Genomic DNA, 26,824 nt, shown 5'->3' on the forward strand with positions numbered 1-26,824 from the left:
GGCAAGGGGGCAGGACCGGGGGCTCGTGGGGAGGACACACAGCACAGAGACACCGACAGTCAGCCACCGGCCCCCAGGGCCGCCTCTAGATGTATTTTTTCTTGAGGTACCAGTAGGCAAAGTAGCCCATTCCGCCCAGGGAGCCCATGAGGAAGGACGCCCCCAGGAAGGAGGGCGGTTTCCGCTTGACCAGCCGGAAGGCGTTGGGGATGACGGCCGACAGCAGGGTGGTGTGGATGTCTCCCAGGACTTTCCGGAAGGCAAAGCGCTTCTGCACGCGCTCGAAGAAGGACTGCAGGTTGGGCCGGCTGCCGTCTTCCCAGTATTTCTTGGACAGTCCCAGGAACTTGAGGCGGTGCAGCGTGGCACCCAGCAGCACGTCGGCCAGGGTGAAGGCGCAGCCGCACAGCCACAGCTCACACTTCTGCCCTGCGGGGACGCAGAGGACAGGGCAGCGGTCAGCCTCGCTCCCCCGTCTCCCCCACACCGCCCACCGCAGTCTCCCCAGGTTACACGCTCCCTGGCGACGCCTGTCCTCTTTAGACCGAGAGACAGGGGAGCAAAGGCAGAGCCATGACAGCCTCAGAAAGCAGCCAGAAGAAGGCTAGGCCTCCTAAGTTTCGGTTCCAGAATTCCTGGAGTTGAGCACAGATACCCAGAATGGACTTAAGATTTCCCCGAAGTGAGACAGCCATGGTGAGGTCCATTAAAGTTACCAATCAATGGGGCTGGAGCGATAGCACAGCGGGTAGGGCGTTTTGCCTTGCGCGCGGCCGACCCGGCTTCGATTCCCAGCATCCCATATGGTCCCCTGAGCACCGCCAGGAGTAATTCCTGAGTGCAGAGCCAGGAGTAACCCCGGAGCATCACTGGGTGTGACCCAAAAAGCAAATAAATAAATAAATAAATAAATAAAGTTACCAATCAAGTGCAGGTGGGGAAGCTCCCCCGTGTAACCTTTACATAACTCCGACTTATAACCAATCAGCTAAGTACAAGTAGTGGAAAGTCCCTCAGATTGCAGCCAAAAGGGTGGTCAGCAGAAAGTCCCTATTATATAATGCTATGGTATAAAGGCCCTTCACTTTTGAGACTCAGGGCCGCTCGTTCTGAGAAGGCTTCCAACTGTGTCGGTGAGCTGGACAACTCGAACTAGCCAAACTAGCCAAAAAAGACCCTTTGCAATTTGTCTTCATGTGATTTCTCTGGGGAGATAATGGTTCGGTTTAACAATACTGACTCTATGACTACAGATTTCTTTTTTGTGGGGAGGGTGGCTTTTTGGGTCACACATAACTGCTCAGGGCCTACTCCTGGCTCTGCACTCAGGAATTACTCCTGGCAGTGCTCAGGGGACCGTATGGGATGCCAGGGATCGAACCCAAGGCAGCTGCATGCAAGGCAAGTGCCTCCCCAACTACAGATTTTGTTTTTGTCTTTTGTTTCTTTGGAGGCCAGAGCAGGCCATGCTTGGAGGTGCTCCTGGGTCAGTGCTTGGGAGTCCCTCTGGCCTGGCTCAGGTGACCACACAATGTCGGGGATCGAATGCATGGGCCTCCTGCATATGAAAGACGTGCTTCGGTCTTTGGACTTTCCTTTCTAGCCCTACGTACATTTTTAAGTCAACTGCCTTTTGAAGTGCAAGCGTGTATGCTTATTTTATTTTTAGACGTTAGAAGGTGTGTTTCGTTAGAATATAGAGATTTGGGGGTCAGGACATAACTCAGAGGACTAGACCACAAGCACCTCTAGGAGCAATCTGCAAGCACTGAGCTAGGAGTAGCACCTGGGCATTGCTGGTATGGCCCCCAAACTAATACAGACATATACATATACATGTATATATATATATATATATGTGCACATCTGCACATCTATGCACACACTCAAATATGCACTGATACACGCTGGTATGGCTCTCAAACCAATAGACATATACATGTATATATATACATGTACACACCTATATACATACTCATATATGCACAGATACATGTATATATGTATATATGGGTCCACTGCACTGCACTGTCCTCCCGTTGTTCATCAATTTGCTCGAGCGGGCCCAGTAACATCTCCATTGTGAGACTTGTTGTTACTGTGTTTGGCATACTGAATACGTCATGGGTAGCTTGCCAGGCTTTGCCGTGCGGGCGAGATACTCTCGGTAGCTTGCCGGGCTCTCCGAGAGGGGTGGAGGAATCGAACCTGGCTTGGCCAGGCCGGTCATGTGCAAATCAAACGCCCTACCACTGTGCTATCACTCCAGCCCATATTCATATAACATTGTGAGAGATGCTGGACCAGAGGAGTAGCTTAATAAATTAGACACACATTTTGCACACAGAAGGCCCAGGTTGGATCCCTGGCACTGCATGGGTCTCTGAGAATCACTGGTGGGCCCCTGAGTGCCACTAGGTATGGTCCCCAACTGAATCAAACCAACAAAAGAAATACTACACATATTTTTATGCTACCAAACAGAGAAGTCTCAAATACACGTTTCCAAAACCAAGAAGAAAACTCAACTAAGTTAGGACAGAAATACAAGCTATCCCAGAACCACGTCTCAGAAAGATTCCAGGCCAAGGGGCTTTAAGAATGGAGAATCATTCAGCGATTTCAGATTCTGCCTGGCGGCAGAGGACGTGACTCAGCAGCAACGCACATACCTCAAACATGTGAGGCCCAGGGTTCGAGCCTGGCAAGGCCATAAAAAGAGGTATTTTTCTAAAAACTCGTTAGGATCAAAGGGACATTCTTTCTGTCCGAGGGGCTCTGGAACTTTTCTCTTTTTGTTTTGGAACCACACCAGGCGGTGCTTAGGCTCACTCCCGACTCTGTGCTCACTCCTGGTGGGCTCGGGAGGCCATTTGTAGTGCTGGGGATAGAACCCAGGTCAGTCGCGTGCAGGCGCCCTCCCTGCTGTACTCTGGCTCCAGTCCTGGGTATGGATTGTTTTTCATCATCAAATAAAAATATTTAAAGGAAGAGAAGTCTCTGAGGCCCTCTCTATCTCCTCACCCCCATTCCAAGCTCCCCGGGGCGGGGGTAGCTGGCCAGTGACACTGGTTTTGTGTTTCCTGTTGAACAGCTTCCTAGGTTTCTCTCATGAGCCTTGGCCCCTGCTGGCCGGTGTCTCTGCTCTGATCTTCCCTTCTGCTCTCACAGGGAGGGGGCCCCCAAGGAGGACCCCTTGTTGTCCCTCCTCGCCCTCGTGGCCTCGCCTTGCTCCCGACTCTGATTTTTGTCACCAGCGTTCAGGTCGGCTGGTTCTTTGCACTTCTCGTCCAAGTGCAGACCTCCTTGTCCACTCTGGGTGTTCATTCATTCATTGTTTCACATTCATGGAGTCCAAGAGCTTGGGAAACACATTTGTCCCACTGTCTGGACTCAAAGTTCCGGAGCTCTTTGTTCTAAATCACCTCAGCGCCCAAAGCCCCAGGCTCTGATGGACAGAAGGACGGACTGATAATGCCCAGCTCCTGGCCTGCCTCCAGCTTTGTCAGTTGTTGACTTATCTCCAGCACCTGGATTTATCAAGAACGGCCCAAGAACTGTGCACTTTACCCCCCAAGCCCCAGAGTGACACCCATTTCAGTCACTGGCCTTTACAGCTGCTGTACCCCACACTCAGAACACCCCCCCCACACACACACACACATTCTTCCTGGGCTATCTGCTGTCCTGGGAAGCTTGCCCCTCTGTACCTGTCAACTCCTTTTTCTTTTTCCTTTTTGGGTCACACCCAATGATGCACAGGAGTCACTTCTGGCTCTGCACTCAGGATCACCTCTGGCAGTGCTCAGGGGACCATATGGGATGCTGGGAATCGAACCCGGGTCGGCGGCGTGCAAGGCAAACGCCCTACCTGCTGTGCTATCGCTCCAGCCCCTGTACCTGTCAACTCTTATTGCTCAAATCCGATATCCCCCCACCAGCCAAGTCCAAATCCACCTTCACTCTGTGTCTTATTGTCTATGCATTGATTTATTTGACAAACAAATGTTTATCCGGCAGAATGTTCAGGGTATGAAGAGAGGACAGACCAGAGAAAAGGACCAAGGGTGGGCATCTCGCACTAGACACAGGCCAGAGCCCTAGCACCATGGGTCAGGCCTTGCATGTGGCTGACCCAGATTAGATCCCTGGCACCACCTTTGGTCTCCTGAGTCTGCCAGGAATCATTCCTGAGCACAGAACCAGGAGTAAACCCTGCGCACAGCCAAGACGTGGCCGAAAAACAAACAAAAAAATAGTTCCAGGACCTCAAGTAGAAAACCACAATGGGGACCAGAGAGATTGTCGAGGCATGATTCCTGAGCACTGAGCCAGGAGTAGCCTTGAGCACCACTGGGTATGTCCCAGACACACACAAAAATAAAGTAACCAAGGAGGATGATGAGGACACGGGGGTGGGGTGGGAGGTGAGTTGGGAGGGTGTGGGGTCTCAGAAACCAAAGAAGGAAACTTTCCTGGGAGAGGGAAAGACTCAGCTATGCTCACATACTGGAGAGACCTAGGAAAGAGCACTGAGAAATGGGAGTGCATATTGGGGGAGGCTGGTGACTTTCACCAGAGTTGGTGGAGCAGATGCTGATGAGGGAAGCCTGTGGGAGAGAGCTCAAGAGAGGGAGGAAGGGGCTGGAGCGATAGCACAGTGGTAGGGCGTTTGCCTTGCATGCAGCCAACATGGCCAACACAGGTTCGATTCCCAGCATCCCGTATGGTCCCCCGAGCACCGCCAGGAGCAATTCCTGAGTGCATGAGCCAGGAGTAACCCCTGAGCGTCGCCGGGTGTGACCCAAGAAGCAAAAAAAAAAGAGGGAGGAAGGAGAGGAACAGAGGCCTAGAGCAAATGTGACTCCTTGGTTCTGCCAGAAGTGAGGCAGGGACAGTGGTCCTGCGGGAACACCCCAAGCTGATGAAAAAAATGATCTAGAAGAAGAGACTGAAGGCCCTGATTTCACAGGTGGGGTAGGGAGGGTGAGCCCCAACTGCCCTCCAGGGAAGGGGTCACCCCCGGCTAGTTCAAGGGCGTGTGTGCTGCCCGGTTTTTACTAAATCTTAATTTGTGAGCTAAATGTAAGAGAGAGAACAGAGCCCCATGAAGGGATAGATGCTGAGAAACACTCCAGATGTGATTTAGGGGCGGAGCGATAGGACAGGGGGAGGGTGCCTGCCTTGCACGTGGTTGACCGGGGTCCATCCCCGGCATCCCATATGATTTCCCGAGCACCGCCAGGAGTGATCCCTGAGTGCAGAGCCAGCTGCACCCCTTAAGCATCGTCAGCTCTGACCCCCCCCCAAGAAAACTAAACAACAGATATGATTTTTTGTTTGGGGGCCACACCCAATGGTGCTCAAGGGTCACTCCTGGCTTTGCATTCAGGAATGAGTCCTGGTGATGGCTGAAGGAACATATGGGATGCCGGGAATCAAACTCAGGTGGGCCGTGTGCAAGGCAAGTGCCCTACGTGCTGTACCATGACTCCGGCCCCAACAGAGGTGATTAACGAAGAAGCATCCTAGCCTTGGCATAGACGGGGGTCTGTGTGGGCACTGATGCTTGGGGGGGATGAACACAGCTTCGCGTGCTACAGTTTTCTGTCAGAGAGGAGAGGAGATGACAGTGGGCATGGGGGAAGGGGCTTGGGGTGAGGAGAAAGAAGGACATAGTAACTGGTCTTCTGAAGAGGAGGCTAGGGAGAGGCCCAGCGAGGGTCAGTGCCGGCAGGAAGGCAGACAATCCCCGGCCCAGTGACTCCCATGCTGATCTCTGACCTTGGACCTGTCAGTGAGATCCCACTGCCAGCTGGCCACAGTGGCTTCCCCTGGGGCACAGACGTGAACCAGCCCAGCAGAGCCCAGCCCAGACTTCCCACACATCACGTGCTGGGACAGGAGGCTCTTCCCCGAAGTTTATGGGTTAAGCAGTAAAAGTTAGATTCGAGCCTCATCTCAGAGGCCTCCCGGGACTTCCCGCTGCAGGCCTGTAGGTAGGCTGGGTTCTAAATATAGGCAAAATCCTAAATAGAGGCCAAGGTCTAGATTCTAAACAGGCCCATGATGTCACCTCTTTGTCACCAGCTCTCTCCAGCATCCTTCTCCTCACCCATCACACAGGAGCCAAGAGGGGGGTGATCCCCTATTCACCGCCTGCTCCCCCCACCCCCCACCAGCCGCTGCCCCTCAGGGCCACTAGGCTGGCTCCTTCCGGTCCCTCAGGCCTGGTCTTTAGCGACACCTCCCGGGCTGGAGAGATAGTGCAGGAGTGAGGCACTTGTTCCCATCAATTGCCACCCGGATTATTCTAATCCCAGCAGCATTGAGGAGCTGGTGAGTACAGAGCCGGGAATAGTCCCTGAGCACCATGGGGTGTGATCCCCAAACCCCCAAATAAATAAATCCTACCTCCGTTGAGGAGTTTTATTTCATTCTCACCAGTGGAGAAGGGTGGAATTGGGACTGTCAGCCCAAGGCCAGCCTGAGAGGTCCCTCTGCCCGTGGGGCCCTAAGCAACCCCTCAAAGTAGCTTCTGGGAGACATGAGGAAGCTTCTCCCTGAGTTTTTTCTTTACTCACTGGACCAGACCATGTTATTTTCCAGAATGGACTGGGGACAGCTGCCTCCTGGGGTGCCTGCTGGGTCCTGCTGAGGCCCTGGGTGTCTGGGGCACCCTGTGCTAGAGGCCTTGGCTGAGATGCCGGGGTTCCTGCCCTCACTAAGAGTTGATGCCCTCAGGGAAAGACGTTATTAGTTTGCTGGGCTCCCCCCCAACCCTTATTTTTCATTTTTGGGCCATACCCAGCGATGTTTAGGGATTACTTCTGGCTCTGTGCTCAGGGATCACTCCTGGAGAGCTGGAAGGACCAGATGGGGTGGTGAGGATTGAACCCAGGTCAGTCGCAAGCCAGGCAAGTGGCCTACCCCTAGCCCTATCACCCTGCCCCCCCTTCCTGTCTTGAGAATGTGCACCCATCAGCTCTCATACATACTGCACTTTCCCAAGTGCCTTTAAGTTTTACAAGAATCCAGCAGGACTAAGGTTGGATGCTGTTGTATCATCACCACACTGTATGGCCGAGGAAACTGGGCTCCAACAGAGAAAACAAGAATGGCGAGACAGCTTGGGGGTGGTGGGTCGATGCTTTGTTCTCGGGCACTACCTGGTCTTCGAGTGTTGCCAAGGCTTACCCCTGGGCACTGAGCCAGATGAGTCCCTGAGCACTGCCAGTGTGTATCTCCCTCCCCTCAAAAAAATAATAACCACAACACCCAAAAGGAAAGAACAAAAGGGAATGCCCTGCCACAGAGGCAGGGTGGGATGGGGGGGATGGGGGGGTGGGAGGGATACTGGGACCCGTGGTGGTGGAAAATGGGCACTGGTGGAGGGATAGGTATTTGATCATTGTATAATTGAAGCCCAAGCACAAAATTTTGTAAATTTGTAAGTCTACAACTGTACCTCATGGTGTCTCACTGATAAAAATTTAAAAAAAATTAAAAAATTAAAAAAAAAAACATAGAGAAAACAGCTTGTGCAAGTCACACGGGACAGATAGCGAAGCCAGACCTCTAACAAGACTTCCTAACTCTAAATCCATCTTTTCCAACACCAGGCTCCACAAGCCTCCCACAAACATGAGCACGTGTCCTCATACGTGTGCACACACGTATGTGCACGTGTGTGTGCGTGTGGATGCATGTGTGTGCGCGTACGCGTGTACGCGTGTGTGTGCATATGTGTGCTTGTTTTTGTGCGTGGGTGTGTGCGTGTGAAGCTGTGAATGTAACAGCACTTGCAGAGGCTGCATAAATTTGCATAGTTGAGAAGACAAGGCTAACATGTCACCTAAAACAGAGCAAGATGGGAAGATCCAGAACACAGCCCGAAGGAGGAGGCGGTGAGGACGGCGCGTGAGGAAACGGATCCAAATGGCCTGAAAAATGAAATCAGGCAGCGGGGCAGAGGTGAGGTGACAGCCTGGAAGCTGCATCAGGTTTCCAGGCAGAGGGCAGAGGTGCTGGACAGCTTGGAAACTGTGTGTGCTCAGGGTCCTGGGGGAGAGCCGAGTGGGAAGAGAGAGCCCAGGAGAGGCTGGAGTGATAGCACAGAGGGTAGGGCGTTTGCCTTGCACGTGGCCAGCCCAGGTTCGAATCCCAGCATCCCATAGGGTCCCCTGAGCACCGCCAGGTGTGATACCTGAGTGCAAAGCCAAGAGTGACCCCTGTGCATTGCCGAGTGTGATTCCCTCCCACCCAAAAAAATGGGAGACTAACACCCAGGAGTGGCTGAGATTAGTACCAGGAATTTTGCTCCATGACTTGGAGGCCAGCCACACATGCTAGGGGAAAAGGCAGCTCAGATAGAGAAGGGAGCACCAAAAAAAGGGTGTTGGGAGGATCCTCCCAGGATGGGAGAAGCATGCTGAAAGTAGACTATAGACCAAACATGATTGCCACTCAATGCCTCTCTTGCAAAACACAGGACCCAAAAGAAGAGAGAGCGAGAACAAGGGGGAATGCCCTGCCACAGAGGCAGGGTGGGACGGGGGGACGGGGAGTGGGAAGGATGCTGGGACCCGCGGTGGTGGAGGATGGGCGCTGGTGGAGGGATGGGTACTTGATCATTGTATAACTGAAACCCAAGCACAAAAATTTGTAAGTCTATAACTGTACCTCACGGTGTTTCACTAATAAAAAAAATAAATAAAGGGGAAAAAAAAGAGAGCCCAGGAGTCGGTTGGGCCTGGTTCTCACTGCACAGGCAGCAGCTGCATCTTCTGTTGTCCGTTGTGCAGGGGAGAGGTGAGCTGGGCAGCGGGCAGGTCCCCACCGACATCATCACCACCCTTCATTAAACACTAGGGAATAAGAGTGAGGGGTCCGGCTGGGCGAGCTATTGCATGATGAGCCCTATTAAGTAAGTAAGTAAAGGCCCTCCCGTTGATCGTCGATTTGCTCGAGCGGGCCCAGTAACGTCTCCATTGGAGACTTGGTTGTTACTGTGTTTGGCATATCGAATACTCTCGGTAGCTTGCCGGGCTCTCCGAGAGGGGCGGAGGAATCGAACCTGGGTCGGCCTTGTTGGCCGCTTGTAAGGCAAACGCCCTACCGCTGTGCTATCTCTCCAGCTCGTCTGAGCCCTATTAGAGCCGCATTTTACGAGACCCAGAGAAATGACAAGAGAGCGCCCGCTGTGGTCGTTGGCGGGGAGGGGATAAGAGCGGTCAGGACAGGCAGGGGCAGGGCGGGCTGGAGGGGCTGCAGCATGCCTCCGGACCCCGGTGTAGGCACCCACCCTCATTCTCCAGCTTCCTCTTCTCCAGCTCGGCCTCGATCTGGTCCAGCACCATGGCCAGCTCCCCGAGAATCTTCTTCAGGTAGCTCACGTCATCGTGCTCCAGGATCTTGGCCTGGGGGCAGAAGAGCTGTGTTGGCCTCCCTGGAGCTGAGACTGCAGAGAATGGCCTGAGTGGACTCCCAAGAGGGGTAGTCCCCACCTCCTAAGGCTGTGGGAGTGGCTTTCCGCTCCCTAAGGCTGTGGGCGTGGCTTCTCTCACCTTACCGCTCTGGCTGTGGGAGTGGCTTCCATCGGCCTAATGAGGTGGGCGTGGCTTTCCTCCCCGAAGGCTGTGGGCGTGGCTTCTCTGCCTAATTACATGGGTGTGGTTTTCCTCACCTAAGGCTGTGGTGGAGGACTGAGGCCTCCTCCACCCAGATCCCCCATCTTCCACTATGTAGGTGTTACACCCACCAACTGCACCCCCCGTGCTGTGTAATCCCATCAACCGCCAAGACCCAGAGACTACAAAACTCTGCTCCTGGAAGAGAACAGTGCAGAGTCTCCTGCCTCCACACCTGGCAGTCCTCACCCTTGGAGGAGGGTGGGTTGAGTTTCCCTCCCCACCCCGAGATCCCCAGCAGCTGAAGACCTCTGGTTTCAGCCACAGCCATGCTTAAGACCACTCTCCACACGTTCGGAAGAGCCTCACCATAAAGCAACCGGCAGAAGAACCCAGGTGTGTGGGACCTGGGGCATAGATCTCCAAGCCTGCTTGGATTGGGACTGGGGCCTCCTCCACCCAGATCCCCCATCTTCCAGTATGTAGGCGTTACACCCACCAAGTGCCCCCCTGCCCCCCCCCCCCCCCCCCCGCGCTGTGTAATCCCATCAACGGCCAAAACCCAGAGACTATAAAGCCCTGCTCCCGGGAGCACGTGGCCACATTCGTGGCCCCGCAACATCTTATATCTAGTTCTTACTCTGGAGAACCTGGCAGGCTACCAAAAGTATCCTGCCCACACGGCAGAGTCTGGCAAACTCCCTGTGTCGTATTCAATATGCCAAAAACCAGTAACAATGAAGGTTCTCATTCTCCTGACCCTGAAAGAGCCTCGAATGTGGCACTTTTTAAAACCTCAGGGCTAGGACGAAGGAGACTTTACTGGGTCCTGCTTGAGGCAATCAATGAACAACAGGATGACAGTGATACAGTGAAGGCTGTGGGTGTGTCTTCCTTCCTGCTAATGCCTTTCACAACCACGCTGTGGATTTGGCTTGGTGCCGGAGAGTTGGTTGATTGGGGGGACTCTAGAAGCCCCTTCTCGGGGTGTTGCTCCCAGCCAATGAAGAGCTGCCCAGAACTAGTTGGGAGGAACCACAACCATTGTGCAACATGTTGGGTGCCTGCCTTGCACGCAGCCAACCCGAGTTCGGTACCACCTATGGCTCTCTGAAGCCTGCCATGAGTAATCCCAGAGTGCAGAACCAGGAGTGAACCCCGAGCACCACTGGGTGTGGCCCTCAAACCCTCCCCCAAAAGAAAAAAAATATTTGGGAGCCATCTGTCACCCACACCCTCCCATGCCTCCTGCAACGCAATCTGGCATGTGACTGACCACACAAGGCTGCCCCATCCCAAGTGGATCAGCCGTGTGTGCTCTTTATGCTCCAAAGCTCCCATGTGGGCTCAGAAGAACGTGCTCTTCCCTTCTTCCCATCAGCCCCCTGCCCCACTGGCTTCTCCTCCTGCCCCTCACTCACCCCTTCCTCTAGGACACAGGACTCCTCATCAGGGCAGGATCGTGTGTGCCCAGCCTAGCAGCCTGCCGGGTCATACCTGGAGTTTCGCCCTCCTCCCCACCCCCAGCTGGCTCTGGGCTGCCCGCCCCAGGCCTCACCATGAGCTTCTTCTGTTTGGAGAGGTAGGGCTCCGAAAGCTGGGGTTCTTCTTCATGGTCCAGCTTCATGAGGTCTGTGGTGGCGTTGGCTAAGTGCCCTGCAGAGAGAACAGCCCAGCCTGGTCCTTTGGAGAACCAGGGTTCCCCCAGACCCCGCACAACTAGGAGAGGGCCCACCCCAACATTTGTCCCGGGAGTCATTCTTCCCAGTCCCGAGGGCAGTGAATGGAACAGTGAGATCATCCAGCGGTGGGCTGGAGCAGGCCTGACCCAGAGACACAGGCTTGACCAGAAGGGACAGTGGGCAGGACGTTGTACTGCCCCCAAAGCCACTGGCCTGTGGTGCATAGCATCTAGAACACTTCCATCCCTGGAAGGAGAGGCCCTCAGGGGGAGTTTTCTGGAACACAGATGCAACCCCAACCCTGGACAAGCCCCGTACTCCAGCAAGTGTCTCTCCCAACATTTCCTGCAGTCGGGAGCCAATATCCCACATGGTAAAGCTTGTTTACTGAAAAAATAAAACCAAAAACCTATAGCCAGAGACTTCTGGTGTCTTGAAACCTCCACTGTGGTGAGGCTAGTTTCCCTGGAAATTTAGGATCTCCACGACCTAATCATTCCTGGGACTTGTTTGGCGGGAGGGGGGAGCAAATATTTGGGTCACACCTGGCAGTGCTCAGGGGCTGTTCCTGGCTCTGCTCAGGATGGACCTCAGGTGGTGCTCAGGGACCACAGAGGATGCTGAAATCAAACCAGGGTCAACAGCATGCAAGATAAGTGTCTGAGCTCCTGTGCTGTCTTTCCAGCCCTACACCTGGGCTTTTAATGACACCCAAAGGCCCGAGTGATGGAAAGGCGGTCAAGGGTGAAATTCAAGTCAGCGCCTGAGAATGGGTCTCCAGAGGAGAGAGGTGTCCATGACCTCGCCTGGACAGGAGCCTGAGCATCAGCTGGGGTTCTCACATGAGGAGGTGGACACACACAGTGGGGCAGGGGCAGTTCTCTGGTCCCATGTTCTCTCCCTACACCAACTCCATCTCCCACTGGGATTCCCCCAGATGGGAATATTTCAGGCCCTTCAAATCTTCATGTTCTCTGACTGTGCCAGACCGTTCCCGACCTTCAGATCTTCACTCACGCTAACTCCTCCTTCCTCCCAGAATCACCGTCTCTGGCCCCCCAACTTGCCCCTTCCAGACGGAGCTCAAGGTCACCTCCTCCGTGAAGCTTCCCTCTCGAGATTTCACACTTGATGCCCTTGTCCTCGAGTGTACTCTATAGATATCTGCCCGTGGACCAATCAGAGCTGGCACAGCCCTGCCCTATTCACTGTGAAGTCTGTATACAGAGCATTTCCTGTCTGTGTGCAGTGCACAGCCTGTACTGATGCACATGGTGTCTTCATGCAAGATGAGTTGCCGCTGGGTGGGTGTCTTCCCCCAGCATCTGAACCTCCAGAGAACAGCGGCTGGGCCAGATTCATCTCTGTTCCCTTCCGATCCAGCACAGGCCTGGTGCAGAACACAGACTGGGTGAGGATGTCATGACTGAATGAATGAATGTGAGATATGTAAACCTCCCCCTTCCTCACCCTGCTCCCTACAATGATATGACACCTACTAAAAGCATCCTCAGCTTGTGCAGGCTTGAGGGCTGTGTCTCACAAATGTTTCATACCCCCAAAGGTCAAGGTCAGCTTCTTCTCTCTGCCAGTGGCCTGGAGTCACCCGTAGATTCTCTAAGGACACTGGGAGGCCGGGCCAGACCAGGCAGTGGGAAGGTTGGGACCAATTAGGATCTTTGCCCACCCAGAGGTACCACCCTTCTTCTGGAACTAGGCAGGAGCCCTGAGCTCCCCTCTGCCCCTCCGAGGAGACAGACCCCCACCGCCCTAACACCTGACAGAAGGGACAGTGCTTCCCCCCAGTCCTTCCACCATCACTGCTCACCCAGAGGCAACCAAGACCACTTCCGGGTCCACCCACTCAGCTCCAGTGACCTGTTTCTCCCTGTGCTGTCCACGAGACTCTGACCCTCTCCTGCCAGACCCACTCTCCAGGCTCCCCTGGGGTGACCTCCAGGCTGCTGACTTTCCCTTGACTCCCTCTCCCCCTTATCTCCTCTGCTCGGTCCTGGAGGCTATTGGGTTTCAGGAGTCTCTGCACCCCACAGCCTCCCTGTCCTAACTCTGGCACAAGGCTAAACTTTTTTTTTATTATTATTTTTGGGTCACACCCGGCGATGCACAGGGGTTTCTCCTGGCTTTGCACTCAGGAATCACTCCTGGCGGTGCTCGGGGGACCATATGGGATGCTGGGAATTGAACCCCGGTTGGCCGCGTGCAAGGCAAATGCCCTCACCCGCTGTGCTATTGCTCCAGCCCCCAGGTTAAACATTTTTAATTGGGGCCAGAGCATTTGTACCAGGGTTAAGTACACTTCTCCCAGTTCAATCCCTGGCATCACTAGGAATGTGCCTTGAGCACAGAGCTAGGAGTAAACCCTGAGCACCATCGGGTGTGTCTCAACTCCATCCCCAATATTTTTGACCAACTGGTTTTTGGGTTTTACCTACATACGTGTTAAAAAAAATCAGGGTGTGGGAACTGGAGCGATAGCACAGCAGGGAGGGCATTTGCCTTACACGTGGCGGACCCAGATTCAAACCCCGGCACCCTATATGGTCCCCGAGCACCGCCAGGAGTGATTCCTGAGTGCAGAGCCAGGAGGAACCCCTGAGCATCACCAGGTGCGGACCCAGAAAGACAAAAAAAAAAAAAATAAATAAATAACAATTCTGGGCCGAGGTTCCCGGCTCAGCATAGGAACAGAGCACAAAATTGGGGTAGGAGATAGGAAGGAGGGGGGTGGGGGGGGGGCTGGAGAACGAGAACACGTGGGAGTGGACACAGGGTGAGAAAGCGAGAAAGGAATCCAGTGAGAAGGAGAGAGACGCCGAGGGAAGGAGGGACAGGCACGGGCAGGGTGGGGGTGGGCTTGGGCAGACACGGGGACTCTGGGGCCCCCCTGCACTCACTGCGGATCTCAGCCGTGGCGTACTTGGGGATCATGGAGTCGGTGGTGAGCTCGGGGTGCAGGATGCAGCCGTGCGTGTAGGCGTCCATGGGCAGCGCGTCCAGTAGCTCCCGGTACTGCAGTACCCGCGCGTGCTGTGGGCTGCCCGCCTCGGGCATCAGGGCCACCACGTGCTCTGCAGGGCGCAGCGGGGCGGGGCTGGGGCGCGGGACCCGCCTCCCAGCGCCCGCCCCACCCCACCCCCACTTAGAGGGGCCGGCCTCAGCCACTGCCCTCTCCCCCCACCTCCTGGGACTATGTGACGTCACGGCCCGGGGGTCACTGCCCACTCCCCCCACCTCCTGGAATTATGTGACGTCATGGCCCAGGGGTCCGGCCCACCTCACCCGTGGGCCCCGCTGCAGGGGACCCTGGGGGTTCTGCCGCCTGCTCCCTCTGCACTAGAGTCCCGCGTGCTCCTCGGCAACCCAGGCTCATTACCACCGAGGGGATGCGGGGTTCTGGGTATCTGGAACCGAACCCTTCTTGGTTTTGTTTTAGGGTCTCTCCCAAGCAGAGGTTTGGAGCCCAGCGGCCACTCCCACCCTACTCAGCCCACCCAACCCGTGTCAGCCCGGCAGGGCAGCCCTGCGGGGTCCCAGCTGGGGGGCTGCTGGGGCCGCCCAAGGGTGCTCAGGGGGCCAGGTGGGCCCAGGCATCTAACTTGGATTCTTGAGTGTGCAAGGCCTGCCCCGGCCAAGCCTTCTGGAATTTTCATTGCTGACCGCAAACTCACATTCTTTTAATTTTTTAAGTAAATCTGCTTGTGTGTTTTGTTGCTGTTGTTGTTGCTGGTAAGAATAATGTGATTTTTTTTTAATGGTGTCTCACACATCTGGCCACTGGCCTCCCTGCTGCCCAGGCTTCTTAATGGGGTGTAGAAACATTTGCAGATCCACCTGGAAGCTGCTACTGGCCCGAGGGGTGGGGGCTCAGGACTGGGAGCTCAAGGCTGGAGGGTTCCAGAGTGGCTCCGGTCCGGACCATGTTTCCAGATTGGTTTCTGGAGGCCTGGGTCCTATCTGTGGGGGAATTAGCGGACATGCACGGGTCCTGACCATGCCTGCGGCTGTATCCAGGCCTGCAGAGTGCCTGGGAAGATGGCAATAGGCCCGTTAAATACTTCTGTACTGTTTAACTGATGTAGAAAGAGGCGAGGGGAAGAAAGCGAGACGTGTGTATGCAAGAGAGAACACGGGCTTCTCCGGAGAGGGAAGCAGAGACCAGCGAGCCAGCTATGCGTTCAAGGGGAGAACAGGCTTGAAGAGCGAGCAGCCCCTGTAAATATTTCCAAAGGGGGCTGGAGCGATAGCACAGCGGGTAGGGCGTTTGCCTTGCACACAACTGACCCAGGTTCGATCCCTGGTATCCCATAGGGTTCCCCGAGCACTGCCAGGAGCAATTTCTGAGTGCAGAGCCAGGAGTAACCCCTGAGCATCGCTGGGTGTGACCCAAAAAGCAACATATATATATATATATATATATATATATATATATATATACACACACACACACACACACGTATTTATATACATATTTCTAAGGGGGAGCCTGGGAAATCAGAGTGGGGGGTGTCTGGAGTTCCCCGGGCATGTGTGGCCTGCCTGTGGCTTGGTTTGGGGGTGCGCTGGGCCCCTCCCCGAGAGCGGTGTCCTCCGCGGCCTTACCCCCCGTGAACGTGCGCTCCACGTAGTCGATGATCTGGTCGTAGTCGCTGATGATGTTGTCCCGGTGGATGATGACGGGCACCTCCTCCCCCAGGTTGAGCCGCATGAACCACGGCTCCTTGTGCTCGCTCTGCGGGAGGCTCACGTCCCGCTCCTCACACGCCAGCCCCTTCTCGGCGATCACCAGCCGCACCTGGCGCCGGAGAGAGCGGGGAGCAGTGACCACGTGGACCCTGTTCAGGTGCCAGGGCAGAGCCAGGAGCCAGTGACCACGTGGACACTGCCCAGGTGCCGAGACAGAGTGGGCAGCCAGTGCCCATGTGGACACCACCTGGCATGCAGAGCAGGGCAGGGGGCAGGGAGGTTGTCTCAGGGTGCCGCTAACACACTCCCGCCTGCTGGGGGCTAGGGGCAGTGGAGGGCCACCGAGGGACATCCCCGGGGAAGGGTTCTTGCCCTTCTGTGTGCGTGTGCCGAGATTCCTTACAGTTTCTGAGTCGGTCCCTTGATCACAAACAGAACCCAGCGCTACCTGGGCACTGATGCCAGCCCATGCATGCTCACAGCTGGACACTCAGCCTGGCCTCCAGGCATAGAACAACCAGAAGCCGAATTTCTCAAATCTCTCAACCAGTGAGAGGAAGGATGACTAGACAACACCTGTGGCATCCTCCCCGCCCCCTGAGCACCTTCCCGTTCAGCTGGACACTCACAGGAACCTCCAGGGGGATGACAGCGCTCGGTTTTCCTTCATGACAAAACAAAAGCCCAGAAAGGGCAAGTCGTTCGCTCACACTCACACAACACTTCAGTCACAATAGTTCTCAAGCAAACAAGTGAGGCGGCGGAAGCTAACAGCCTTGAGACTGACCCAGTCCAACACTTCTGCCCTGGAAGCAGTTAGAAATCTTCCAACATCCCCTGCATTTTGTTTTTTCTTTTTGGGTCACACCCAGCGATGCTCAGGGGTTACTCCTGGCTCTGCACTCAGGAATCACTTCTAGCGGTGCTCAGGGGACCATATGGGATGCTGGGATTCGAACCTGGGTCGGCCGCGTGCAAGGCAAAAACCCTACCTGCTGTGCTATCGCTCCAGTTCCCAACATCCCCTGCTTTCGGCAGAGACTTGCCCAAGGGCCCAGGCAAAAGGGTGTCTGGTAACCTCCTCCCCTCCACTCGGGCTTCCACTGAGGGGCCAGGGTGTCTCTAAGACTCACTCTCCCGAATGTTAATGTCCCTCACTCACCACCCTTCCCTCCCGTCCCCAGGAGTCATGTACCCCAAAGTGGGCCCAACTCTCACATTTACTTGCTAGTGACTTGGTGTAACCACTAGGCTTACAGGCGCCTGCCTCATTTTCCTCACTTCTCAGATGTGGGCCTGACAAGCAGTTCTGTGAGGGTCAAACATACAGGTCCCATGGCATGTGCCTGCAGCACCGAGAAGTCGCATGTTTCCACTCCAGGCTTTGGAGGACTGTCTAGTGCTGGACTTGAAGGCTGTCTTTGCTATATCATTTTCTGTGTGACCTTGAGAAGATCACTTGGCCTCTCTGATGCCTAGTGTCTATGAAATGACTGTGCTTCCTTGGAGGCTGGCACAAGGTGAGATGGGTGATGTAGATAAGAGCCCCATAGGAAGCCAATCCATGAATAACAATTCTCTAACATCAGTGTGATCACACCCACGCACCCTCCACCCTGCCCCTAGCACCCCTGGCTGATGTTCTGAAGCACTTATTTTCAACTGCTGGTCCACAGGAATCTCCGTAAATCACAGCAGCTCCACACCAGGTATACGTGGTTCAGCAGTGGTATTATTAGTAACATCACTGTGAAGGGCTGGACAATAGCACAGCAAGTAGGGTGTTTGCCTTGCATGCGGCCCTCGAAGCTGACCCGAGTTCGATTTGTCTGCCCCTCTCGGAGAGCCCAGCAAGCTACCAAGAGTATCTCGCCCGCACGGCAAAGCCTGGCAAGCGCCCTGTGACGTATTCGATATGCCTAAAACAGTAACAACAAGTCTCATGATGGAGACATTACTGGGCCTGCTCGAGCAAATCGATGAACAACGGGAGGACAGCACTGTTAGGGATCTTTAGTATGATTTTGTTTTGTTTCAGGGCCACGCCCAGTGGTGCTCAGAGCTTACTTCTAGCTCTGCACTCAGAGATCACTCCTGGCACCACTTGGAGAATCATGTGGGGTGCCAGGGATCGAACTGGGATCAGCCACATACAAGGAAAGCATCTAACCCCATTGAACCATCTCTCCTGCCCCTATAGTACTTTATCATTTCTTCCTCAGTTGTCTCTGGATTATATTTCTTCTTTACACAGGTGTGCAGGTGTGAAAGGCTGAAAAATACTGTCTTAGAGTATTACATGATGCTTAAGACCACTCTCCACACGTTCGGACGAGTCTCACACATGAAGGAACCGGCAGAAGAACCCAGGTGTGCGGGACCCGGGGCTTAGATCTCCAAGCCTGCTCGGATTGGGACTGGGCTTCCTCCACTCAGATCCCCCATCTTCCAGCATGTAGGCGTTACACCCACCAACTGCCCCCGGCGCCATGTAATCCCATCAACGGCCAAGACCCAGAGACTATAAAACCCAGCTCCCGGGATATCTTATTATCTAGTTCTTACTCTGGAGAACTAAGAGTATCCTGCCCACTTGGCAGAGTCTGGCAAACTCCGCGTGGCATATTCAATATGCCTAAAACCAGTACCAATGATGGGTCTCATTCTCCTGACCCTGAAAGGGCCTCGAATGTGGCATTTTCTAAAGTCTCAGGGCTAGGACAAAGGAGATGTTACTGGTGCCTGCTTGAGGAAATCGATGAACAACAGGATGACAGTGATACAGTGATAGAGTATTCCATGCCACACCCACAGCACTGTTAGGAATGCACCTTCTCTTTGGGGGGTTCTGGGGGAGGAGATGGGATTAACCTTGGGGCCCCCAACTCTCACTCACAGCCCCGTCTGCTCTATTTGCCAAAAGCAGGCACTGCAGTGGGGGTGGGGCCACCGCAAAGCTGTGTGGCCTTAGAGCATCCCTCCACTGCCCAGTGGTAGGTGGGTGGCCGCCACACAGGGCACCGGGTGGGCTTGGCAGCCCCCGACAGCAGGAAGCAACCACATACTATGTGCAACAGGGCAGCAGCTGTGGTCGAGGGTCAGCCCCAGGGGTGTGTGTGAGCATGAGAGGGATTGCCGGGTGTGTGTGTGTGTGTGTGTGAGAGAGAGAGAGAGAGAGTATGAGAGGGACCACTGTGTGTGTCTGTCTGAGCATGAGAGAGACCACCGTGTGTGTGTGTGTGTGTGTGTGTGTGTGTGTGCATGAGAGGGACCACCGTGTGTGTGTGTCTGTCTGAGCATGAGAGAGACCACCGTGTGTGTGTGTGTGTGTGCACGTGAGCATGAGAGAAACTGCTTTATGTGTGTGTGTATGAGCATGAGAGGGACCACTGTGTGTGTGCATGTGTGTGTCTGAGCATGAGAGGAATTCAGTGTGTTTGTGTGTGTGTGTGCATAAGAGGGATCACCGCATGTGTGTGTGTCTGAGCATGAGAGGAATCACCGTGTGTGCGTGTGTCTGTGTGTATGCACATGCGTGTGTGTGTGTGTCCCAGAAGGAGTGATTGTAAGCGCTCATGCACGCGTGCATCAGTGAGTGTGCCTGCGTGTCTCTGTAGGGTTGGGCTGGTGGGTGGTGTTCGGAGGAGCCCCAGAGGCATCTTGGGAAGGAGCCCGCCAGGCCGTGTCCTTCCCTCCCTGCTGTCCTCCAACAGACTGCCCTGCCAAGCTAAGTCCTGGGAAAGGGCAGAGAGAAACCAACCAGGCCTCTGCCCGTGGCAGGTGCAGGTATTTGATCTTGCAGCCTGGTAGGGCATTTACCCCTGGGACCACTCCCTGGCTCTGCGCCCGGAGCTCTAGTGAAGGTGGCAGGTGGGGCTGCGGCCCAGGCGGAAGCGACTGTCCTTAAAGGCCCAATGGCCGTGCTCCGAGCTGTCCCCAGGTCATGCTGGCTGGGGGCCAAGGAGGCTTCCTCCTTCAGCCGGGCTGCAGGGGAGGGCAGCCGAGGAGGTGGGGGCGGGGGAGGGCTTGCAGTCACTGAGGCCATCTGCCATCTCTGCCCTCCAGGGGCTGGATGAGCCCAGGGTGGTCACCATGTGGTGTGCTGAGATATCAGCCACCCTGGGCAGGCTGTCTGCCCCACGGGGGCTGAGATGTGCCCTGGGCTTGTGTTGCCATAGTTATGCACTGTCCCACCTCACCCCAGCCCTGGTTCGTGGGGAACTTTGTGAGGGGCTGGGTGGGCGTCTCTGCCCGGCCACCACAGCTATTCAGTTGCTGTGTGACTTTGAAAAAAAGACTCTGAGTCTCTGAATCTTTGTTTCTCTTAAATAACTGTTTTAATATTTTTTCGGGGGAGGGGTGCTAGAGGTGCCCATCTGGCAATGTTCACAGCTTACTCTTGGCTCTGTGCTCAGGGTGGTGCCTGATGAACCTGATGTGGTGCCAGGGATCAAACTGGGGTCAACTACCTGCAAGCAAACACCTTAACCTCTGAAATATTTTTGCTTTCATATGAGTAAATGTTATTCCTTAGAGCAGTTGTAAATGTGCAGAATCAAATGTCTTTATTATTTTGGGGGATGGTGCCTCCCCAGCAGTGCTCAGGGGACCAGAGATTTCTCCCTGGCATACTCAGCTAATGGGCTCAATGTCCAGTCCTCAGGCCCAAAGGTGGCAGAGACCTTCGGGGTCACATCCAATCTTGCTCAGAATCCCAACAATACAGGCTCAAACTTGGAGTCTTGTGCATGCAAAGCACACACCCTTCATCCCTGAATTATCTCTCTGGTCCAGAAAAAAATGTTATTTGTTTGTTTGGGGGTCACCTAGAAATGTTCAGGGGCCACTCCTGACTCTGCACTCACGATTGACTCTGGGTGATGCTCAGGAAACCATATGGGATGCCAGGAATCGAACCCACATTAGCCGCATGCAAAGCAAGCATCTTACCTGCTACGCTTTCTCTCTGGACCCAAGAAATATGTATTTTTTGATTAGGTAACACCTTGTGGCTTTGAAGTTTTTCATTTTCCTCCCCTGGTGTTGCTGATAGAACCCAGGGTCTCATGCATGTCACCTCATGCCACATTTGGGCCCTACCACTGAGCCACATGCCCAGCCAAATGTGTCCCTTTGAAATGTCACTCTTTAGGGTCAGGATGTGGTTTGCTGGACTGGAATAGCTGCAGGAGGCCCGGGTCCCACCATCAGGCTCTGTGTGAGTGCCCTGAGCACTAAGCCAGGAGTAGGCCCTGAGTACTGCTGGGTGTACCCCCAAATCAAAATGAGTAGATCAATAAAAAGGTATTAATTTATCCACTTCCTTGTTTCTGGGGTGCTGACTCCAGGGCCAGGTGTAGTTTTAAGTGATGGGGATGCAAACCCCAACCGGAAGGCCTCTCGGACGCCACAGCAGGACAGGGCACAGGGAAGAAGCCACATGCTCTGACCTGTCCAAAAATGGTGAGTTGATGGAAACAAAGAAAACCTCTGAGAGCGAGGAGGAGGCTGGAGTGCCAGGGAGCTAGGTAGCAATTTAATTTTTTTCCTGTTTGGCGTTTTGGGTCACACCCGGCGATACTCAGGGGTTACTCCTGGCTCTTCACTCGCGGATCATTCCTGGTGGTGCTCGAGGGACCATTTGGCATGTTGGGGATCGAACCCAGGTTGGCCACATGCAAGGCAAAAAGCCCTCCCTGTTGTACTATAGCTCTGGTCCCACAATTTGATATTTTTCTCTTTATTTTTCTGAGGGTCGCATCCGATGGTGCTCAGGGGTCACTCCTGGCTCCACATCAGGAATTACTCCTGGCGGTGTTTGGGGGACCCTATGGGATGCCAGGGATCCAACCAGGGTCAGCGGTGTGCAAGGCAAATGCCCTCCCCGCTGGACTATCGCTCCCGTGCCTGCGTGGAAATTTGAAAAAGGCTTCTCTGAGGAGGGGAACCTCTGGACAAAGGTGCAGATGGGGTTCGGGCAGACTTGGAGGGGAGCGCTCCAGGCAGAGGGAACCCCGGGTGCAGGCAGCAAAGAGCCCAGGGGTCTGGAGTGGCCTAAGTCAGGGCATCCTTGACCCGGGCTGTGAACGTGACATCTGTTCACAGCTGCCACAGAGCCTCCCTTGAGCCAGGAGTGGAGCTGGCAGGGCACCGTGGAGGCAGCCGAGCCTGGCAGGCTGGCACCACGAAGAATCAGTTATTTTCATCACTTCGGCGCTGTGTGAAGACGCTCATCACGACTTCCCCGTCAGCCCGGCCTCGCCACGACGTTATATAATGGGTTAATCCTGAGCCACACTCGGGATTACATAACGGGCCCAGCTCTCCACCCCGCCCGCCGGTCGCTCTTCTTCCAGCTGATTGGGCGTCGGGCACAGTGAGCACCCTCGGGCTTGGGTTGTCTTCTGTTAAAAGCATGGCTTGGGGGAAAGTCTCAGGCTTTCCCTGATGGATTGGGGGCTTGTCACCAGAGCCCCCGCCATGGGGCAGGGCCTGACGCCAGAGTGAGGACTCTGGCTCCCCCTGCCCCCAGATCTCTGGGAAGCCCCTGCAGGTGTCCTGAGTGGGAGAGAGCTGAGGAGTGCAGTCTTTCCCTGTGGGCCCCACTAGGCCGGGTCAGACTGGCAACGACAGGGCAGGGGTGGGGCGGCACCCAGGAGTCGGATTCTCGAGGAAGGGAGAGAGGTCATCTGGTGTCTCTCATACCTTCCCCATAGTATATATGAGGAGGGACCTCTGGGTGCTCTGGGCAGTCCTGAGTGTCTGATATGGCCCCTGGGGGGCACCCACTTCTGGGCCTTTTATTTGGAGGCCCAAAGTTGGGCCAGAGACTTTTTCCTCCCTCGGACTCTTCTCTCTCTCTCTCTCTCTCTCTCTCTCTCTCTCTCTCTCTCTCTCTCTCACACACACACACACACACACACACACTCACTCACACACACAACCCCACACAGGAGGGTTGGGGGCCTGGGATGAAGGCCCTCAAAGCAGGCTTGCTGTGGAGTGCCAGGCAGGCCCCCAGACTCCTGGGCACAGGGCACTGCTCTGAGACCTTGATCCCCCAAATCCTTAAGGAAGTAGATATTTGACTCATTTTGCAAAAAAAAAAAAAAAAAATGGAAGCCAGAGAGTGTAAGGAACTTGTCCAAGTTGCAGTTGTAAGGAGAAATCTTGGGGTTTGTTTGTTTGTTTGGGGGCCACATATGGCAGTGCTCAGGACTTACTCCTGCTCTGTGCTCATGGATGACTCCTTGCGGGCTTGGGGGGGCTACGTAGGGTGCTGGGGATTGAACCGGGCTGGCTGTATGCAAGGCAAGTGCTCTACCTGCTGTCCTATCTTCAGCTCCTCAATCTTGTTTGTTTGGTTTTGGGGCCACCCCCAGCAATGCTCAGGGGTTACTCCTGGTGGGGCTCAGGAAATCAAATGAGATGCCGGGGACTGAACCCACGTTGGCTGCGTGCAAGACAAACACCTTCCCCGCTGTACTATCTCTCCAGAGTCTCAGTTTTGGTTTTTAAAGCCAGCAGGTGTGAGGCTAAGATGTTCCGAGCTCAGAGCACACAGGGATGAAGAAATCCTTCCAGCTTTTGGGGGAGGAGGGGGCTGGTTGAATCCTACAATGAGCTCAATTTCCTACTCAGGAAACCAAGGACCAGAGAGGGTGAGGACTTACTGTGTGATCACATAGCACCCAGACACTGGGGGCTTGACTCCGTGTGTTTTATGCCCCCTTTATTTTGTGAGGAGGTAGTGCTTGTACCACACCAACTGTCCTCTGGGCTGACTCCTGGCTCTGTGCTCAGGGATCACTCCTGGTGATGCTCGAGTATCCCATGTGGTATTGGGGATCAAAGCAGGGTTGTCCATGTGCAAGCAAGCCTGTTCACCCCGGTACTGTCTCTACACCACCAATCTATCCTTCTCAACATCATCCCACCCCCATCCTCAAGGGAAGAGGAGAGTGAGGTTACCTACTACATCAGCAGCACCCTAACATCTACCACGTGTACTTAGGGAGCCCTCTGAGCCCCATGGCGCAAAGGTCACCTCTGGTGGCACCTGGACACTCACCCTGAGATCTGTTTTCAGGGCTCTGAGACCATTCAGTGTCCACCGCCTCCAAGATGCTCCCACCTCCCATGCCACGAGGAGGGGGGAGGTTCCTGCATATTGTGGGTCCTGTGTGGCCCTGTGCTGACGCCCACACATGCAGGTCCTATGTGGCCACATGGCCGCTCCCCTCCCAGCTGTCCTTGCACTGAGAGTCCAGGCTGAGACACTGTCCCTGCCAGGTGTGACTCCTGGGCAGTATCTGGACGCAAGTGCTGAAATCTCCCAACCCTACCCAGGACCTGCTACTGTCCTTCTCAGTCACAGCCGAGGGGTGTCTGCCTGGCAGTGAGATGGAGGCCTGGGCAGTTTGGCCCCAGGCTCTGAGTTCTGTCCCCCCATCACCATCCTGCTGCCCTCTGGCTATGGGAGATTTTCCCAATATCCCGGGAGAGCCACCATCACTCCCTGAGGACAACCTGTTCTGTGTGTGTGTGTGTGTGTGTGTGTGTGTGTGTGTGTGTGTGATGTTTGGTCCACACCCAGCGGTGCTCAGGGCTGACTCCTGACTCTGCACTCAGGGATCACTCCTGTGGGTTCTGGGGGTCAAACCTGGGTCAGCCAGTTCAGTCCCAGAACCATCTATTTTCTGCACCATCGGTTCACAAACCATTTGAGAACAGATGTTCCCCAGATGTTCTATATGGCAAGGCCCTACAGGCCCAGAGAGGAAAGGAGGCCAGCTTGCTGAGCTGCTGTTCACACGCGTCACCCTCACATACTCTCAGTCTCCCAGGAGTTCTGCAGGGTCAGAGGCAAAAGTTCTCCCTTTGTGGATGAGGGTGTTAGGGCACAGTGAGGGAAAGTGACTTGTCCAAGGTCACATAGCCAGGAAGCACTCTGGAGCAGACTGGAACTCAGATCACCAGACTGCAAAGTCCAGCCCTCTGTGCCAGGCTACATGCCTTCTAAGCCCCTTGAGAGCCCCCCAGAGTCCCCGGGGAGATGAAAGCCCTGGTCAGAGAGGCAGGAGGAACACGCTGCCTGCCCGGGTTGGATGCTTGCTTACAAGTGGAACCATAGTGAGTGACCCCACCTCTGAGCAAAGGGTCCCTGAGACCCTGCATGCGTGAATTATCCCTCTGCCTTCCGTCCAGTCAGCTGCTGGGACTGGCTCCCAGGTGCCGGGTGGGAGAAGGCTCTGGAATCCAGAGGTCAGTGTGATGCCCTCATCACCCCTCCCCGTAGCGATCTGGCTCAGGAAGTGCAGCCTGCACGCACACTACAGGTACCGACGCGCTCCAGCGTGACCTTGGCTGGCCCCAACCCTCCTCACCCCGCACCTTGGCGCGATCAGAACTCGGCTATTAACAGAACTGGCCCCATGCCAGGCGCCACCATGGGAACTAGGTGGGCACACCTCATTTCGCCCCGGTTAGGACCCTGGAGGAACGCGGTGCCACAGAGGGCGGGGAACGGAGACTTCGGAAGGGCCATGGGGCGCATGGAGGCGGGTGCGGGTTTTGGGGGTGGGCCGCGGGCCGCTGGGGCATCACCCGCGTCCTGCAGGGATTCTAACGTGAGTCGACCGGGAGCGTCACCCGTGCCACGCCAGAACCCTCAGGACTGCCAGCTCTCAGCAACCCTGAAAAGCGGTTTGGGATTTTAAAGGCGTGATTATTCCCCAGGAATAATGTCATTTTCCAGAGGGTGAAAGAGAGCCAGGACCAAGCCCAAACCCAAGTCTTTGAATTCCAAGGCCCTTTCCTTTGTGCAAAATCGTGCTTTCCGCTTGGAAAGTAAGTGCAGGGAACAAAGGGACCTTCCAGGCTGAAGTCCCAGCGGTGCACCCTGGCTGCCGCTTAGGCCCAGGCGAGGACCTGGCCGTGGTGCTGAATCGTGGTCCTCAGACCCCGAGGGGGCCCTGGGCGGATGGCGCCCCTAGAGGTGCCCCGGGGCTCCCCGGCGCCGCGCCGGGGCCCTCACCCCCCAGGAAGCGGGAAGCCGGTAACTCAGCACCCGGCAGGATTCCCAGGTGTCCCCGCCCCCCGCCCTCCGCCCCCCACCCCTGCGTCCCAGAGGTGCCCAGGACCCTTCTGCACCTTTAAAAGCAAAACCCAATCCGGGTCGGGCCGAGCTCGTTTCTCAGCCCCAGACACGGGGGAGGGGACAGGGCCGGCGCCCGCGCTGGCAACCCCCAGCCTGCGGGCCTGGAGGAGCCCCCTGGGGTCCGGGGCAGCGGGGTGGAGGGAAACCCCGCGGGGGGCGCTCGGGGGTAAGGGGGGGATGCAGGCCGGAGCCCCGGCCGGGCCCACTCCCCTCCCCTCGCCTTTGTCTCTTCGCGCGCCCGGGGAGAGAGAGGCCGGGGGCGGGGGGACGCTGCGAGGATCGGGGGCGATGCACGGATGCCGCGGGGGGCCCGCGAGGGGACCGTCGGCGCGCGGCGCAGACCCCCTCCCCGCCCCCGCCCGGGCCCCGGGGCCCCTCTACCTTCTGGGAGCTGAAGGACTGCGTCCAGTGGTACAGGACCAGGCTCTCCTTGGGCCAATGGGCGGGGCTGGCCGCCTCGGGCGCGTCGGGGGCCTCGGCCGGCTTGGCAGCATCGCTCTCCAGCGCCGAGATGGGCCACCAGCTGCAGTTGGTGGGGGTCAGGTTGTTGGGGGTGGCCATGGCGGCCCCGCACTGCGAGCGAGCCGAGCGGGAGGCTGGGGCGGCGGCGGCGGCGGCTCTCGCGCCCCGCATCACATGGGCCGGCCGAG

General features: G+C 55.7%; 1 protein-coding gene across 1 annotated transcript; it reads right to left on the minus strand.

Annotated features, from left to right (window-relative positions):
• Window positions 1–26,824, minus strand: GDAP1L1 (ganglioside induced differentiation associated protein 1 like 1). The gene is made up of 6 exons (XM_056122114.1): window positions 26,556–26,824; window positions 15,932–16,124; window positions 14,227–14,400; window positions 11,188–11,285; window positions 9,305–9,419; window positions 1–429 (listed from the first exon to the last, which is right to left on the minus strand). Exons 1-6 carry the CDS (start codon window positions 26,805–26,807, stop codon window positions 86–88), a joined length of 1,176 nt encoding a protein of 391 aa, XP_055978089.1. The 5' UTR covers window positions 26,808–26,824; the 3' UTR covers window positions 1–85.

Source organism: Sorex fumeus, unplaced genomic scaffold, assembly GCF_029834395.1.
Source record: "Sorex fumeus unplaced genomic scaffold, SorFum_2.1 ptg000044l, whole genome shotgun sequence".
Lineage (NCBI taxonomy): Eukaryota > Metazoa > Chordata > Mammalia > Eulipotyphla > Soricidae > Sorex > Sorex fumeus.

Bases quoted from the DNA above. Each gene is read 5' to 3' on its own strand.
- GDAP1L1 (XM_056122114.1), bottom strand. From the start codon at position 26,807: ATGCGGGGCGCGAGAGCCGCCGCCGCCGCCGCCCCAGCCTCCCGCTCG. The intron at 11,286-14,226 runs GTGAGTGCAGGG...TTCTCTCTGCAG, and splicing joins CGCCACGGCTGAGATCCGCA to GGCACTTAGCCAACGCCACC. The intron at 430-9,304 runs GTGGGTGCCTAC...GCGTCCCCGCAG, and splicing joins GAGGAAGCTGGAGAATGAGG to GGCAGAAGTGTGAGCTGTGG.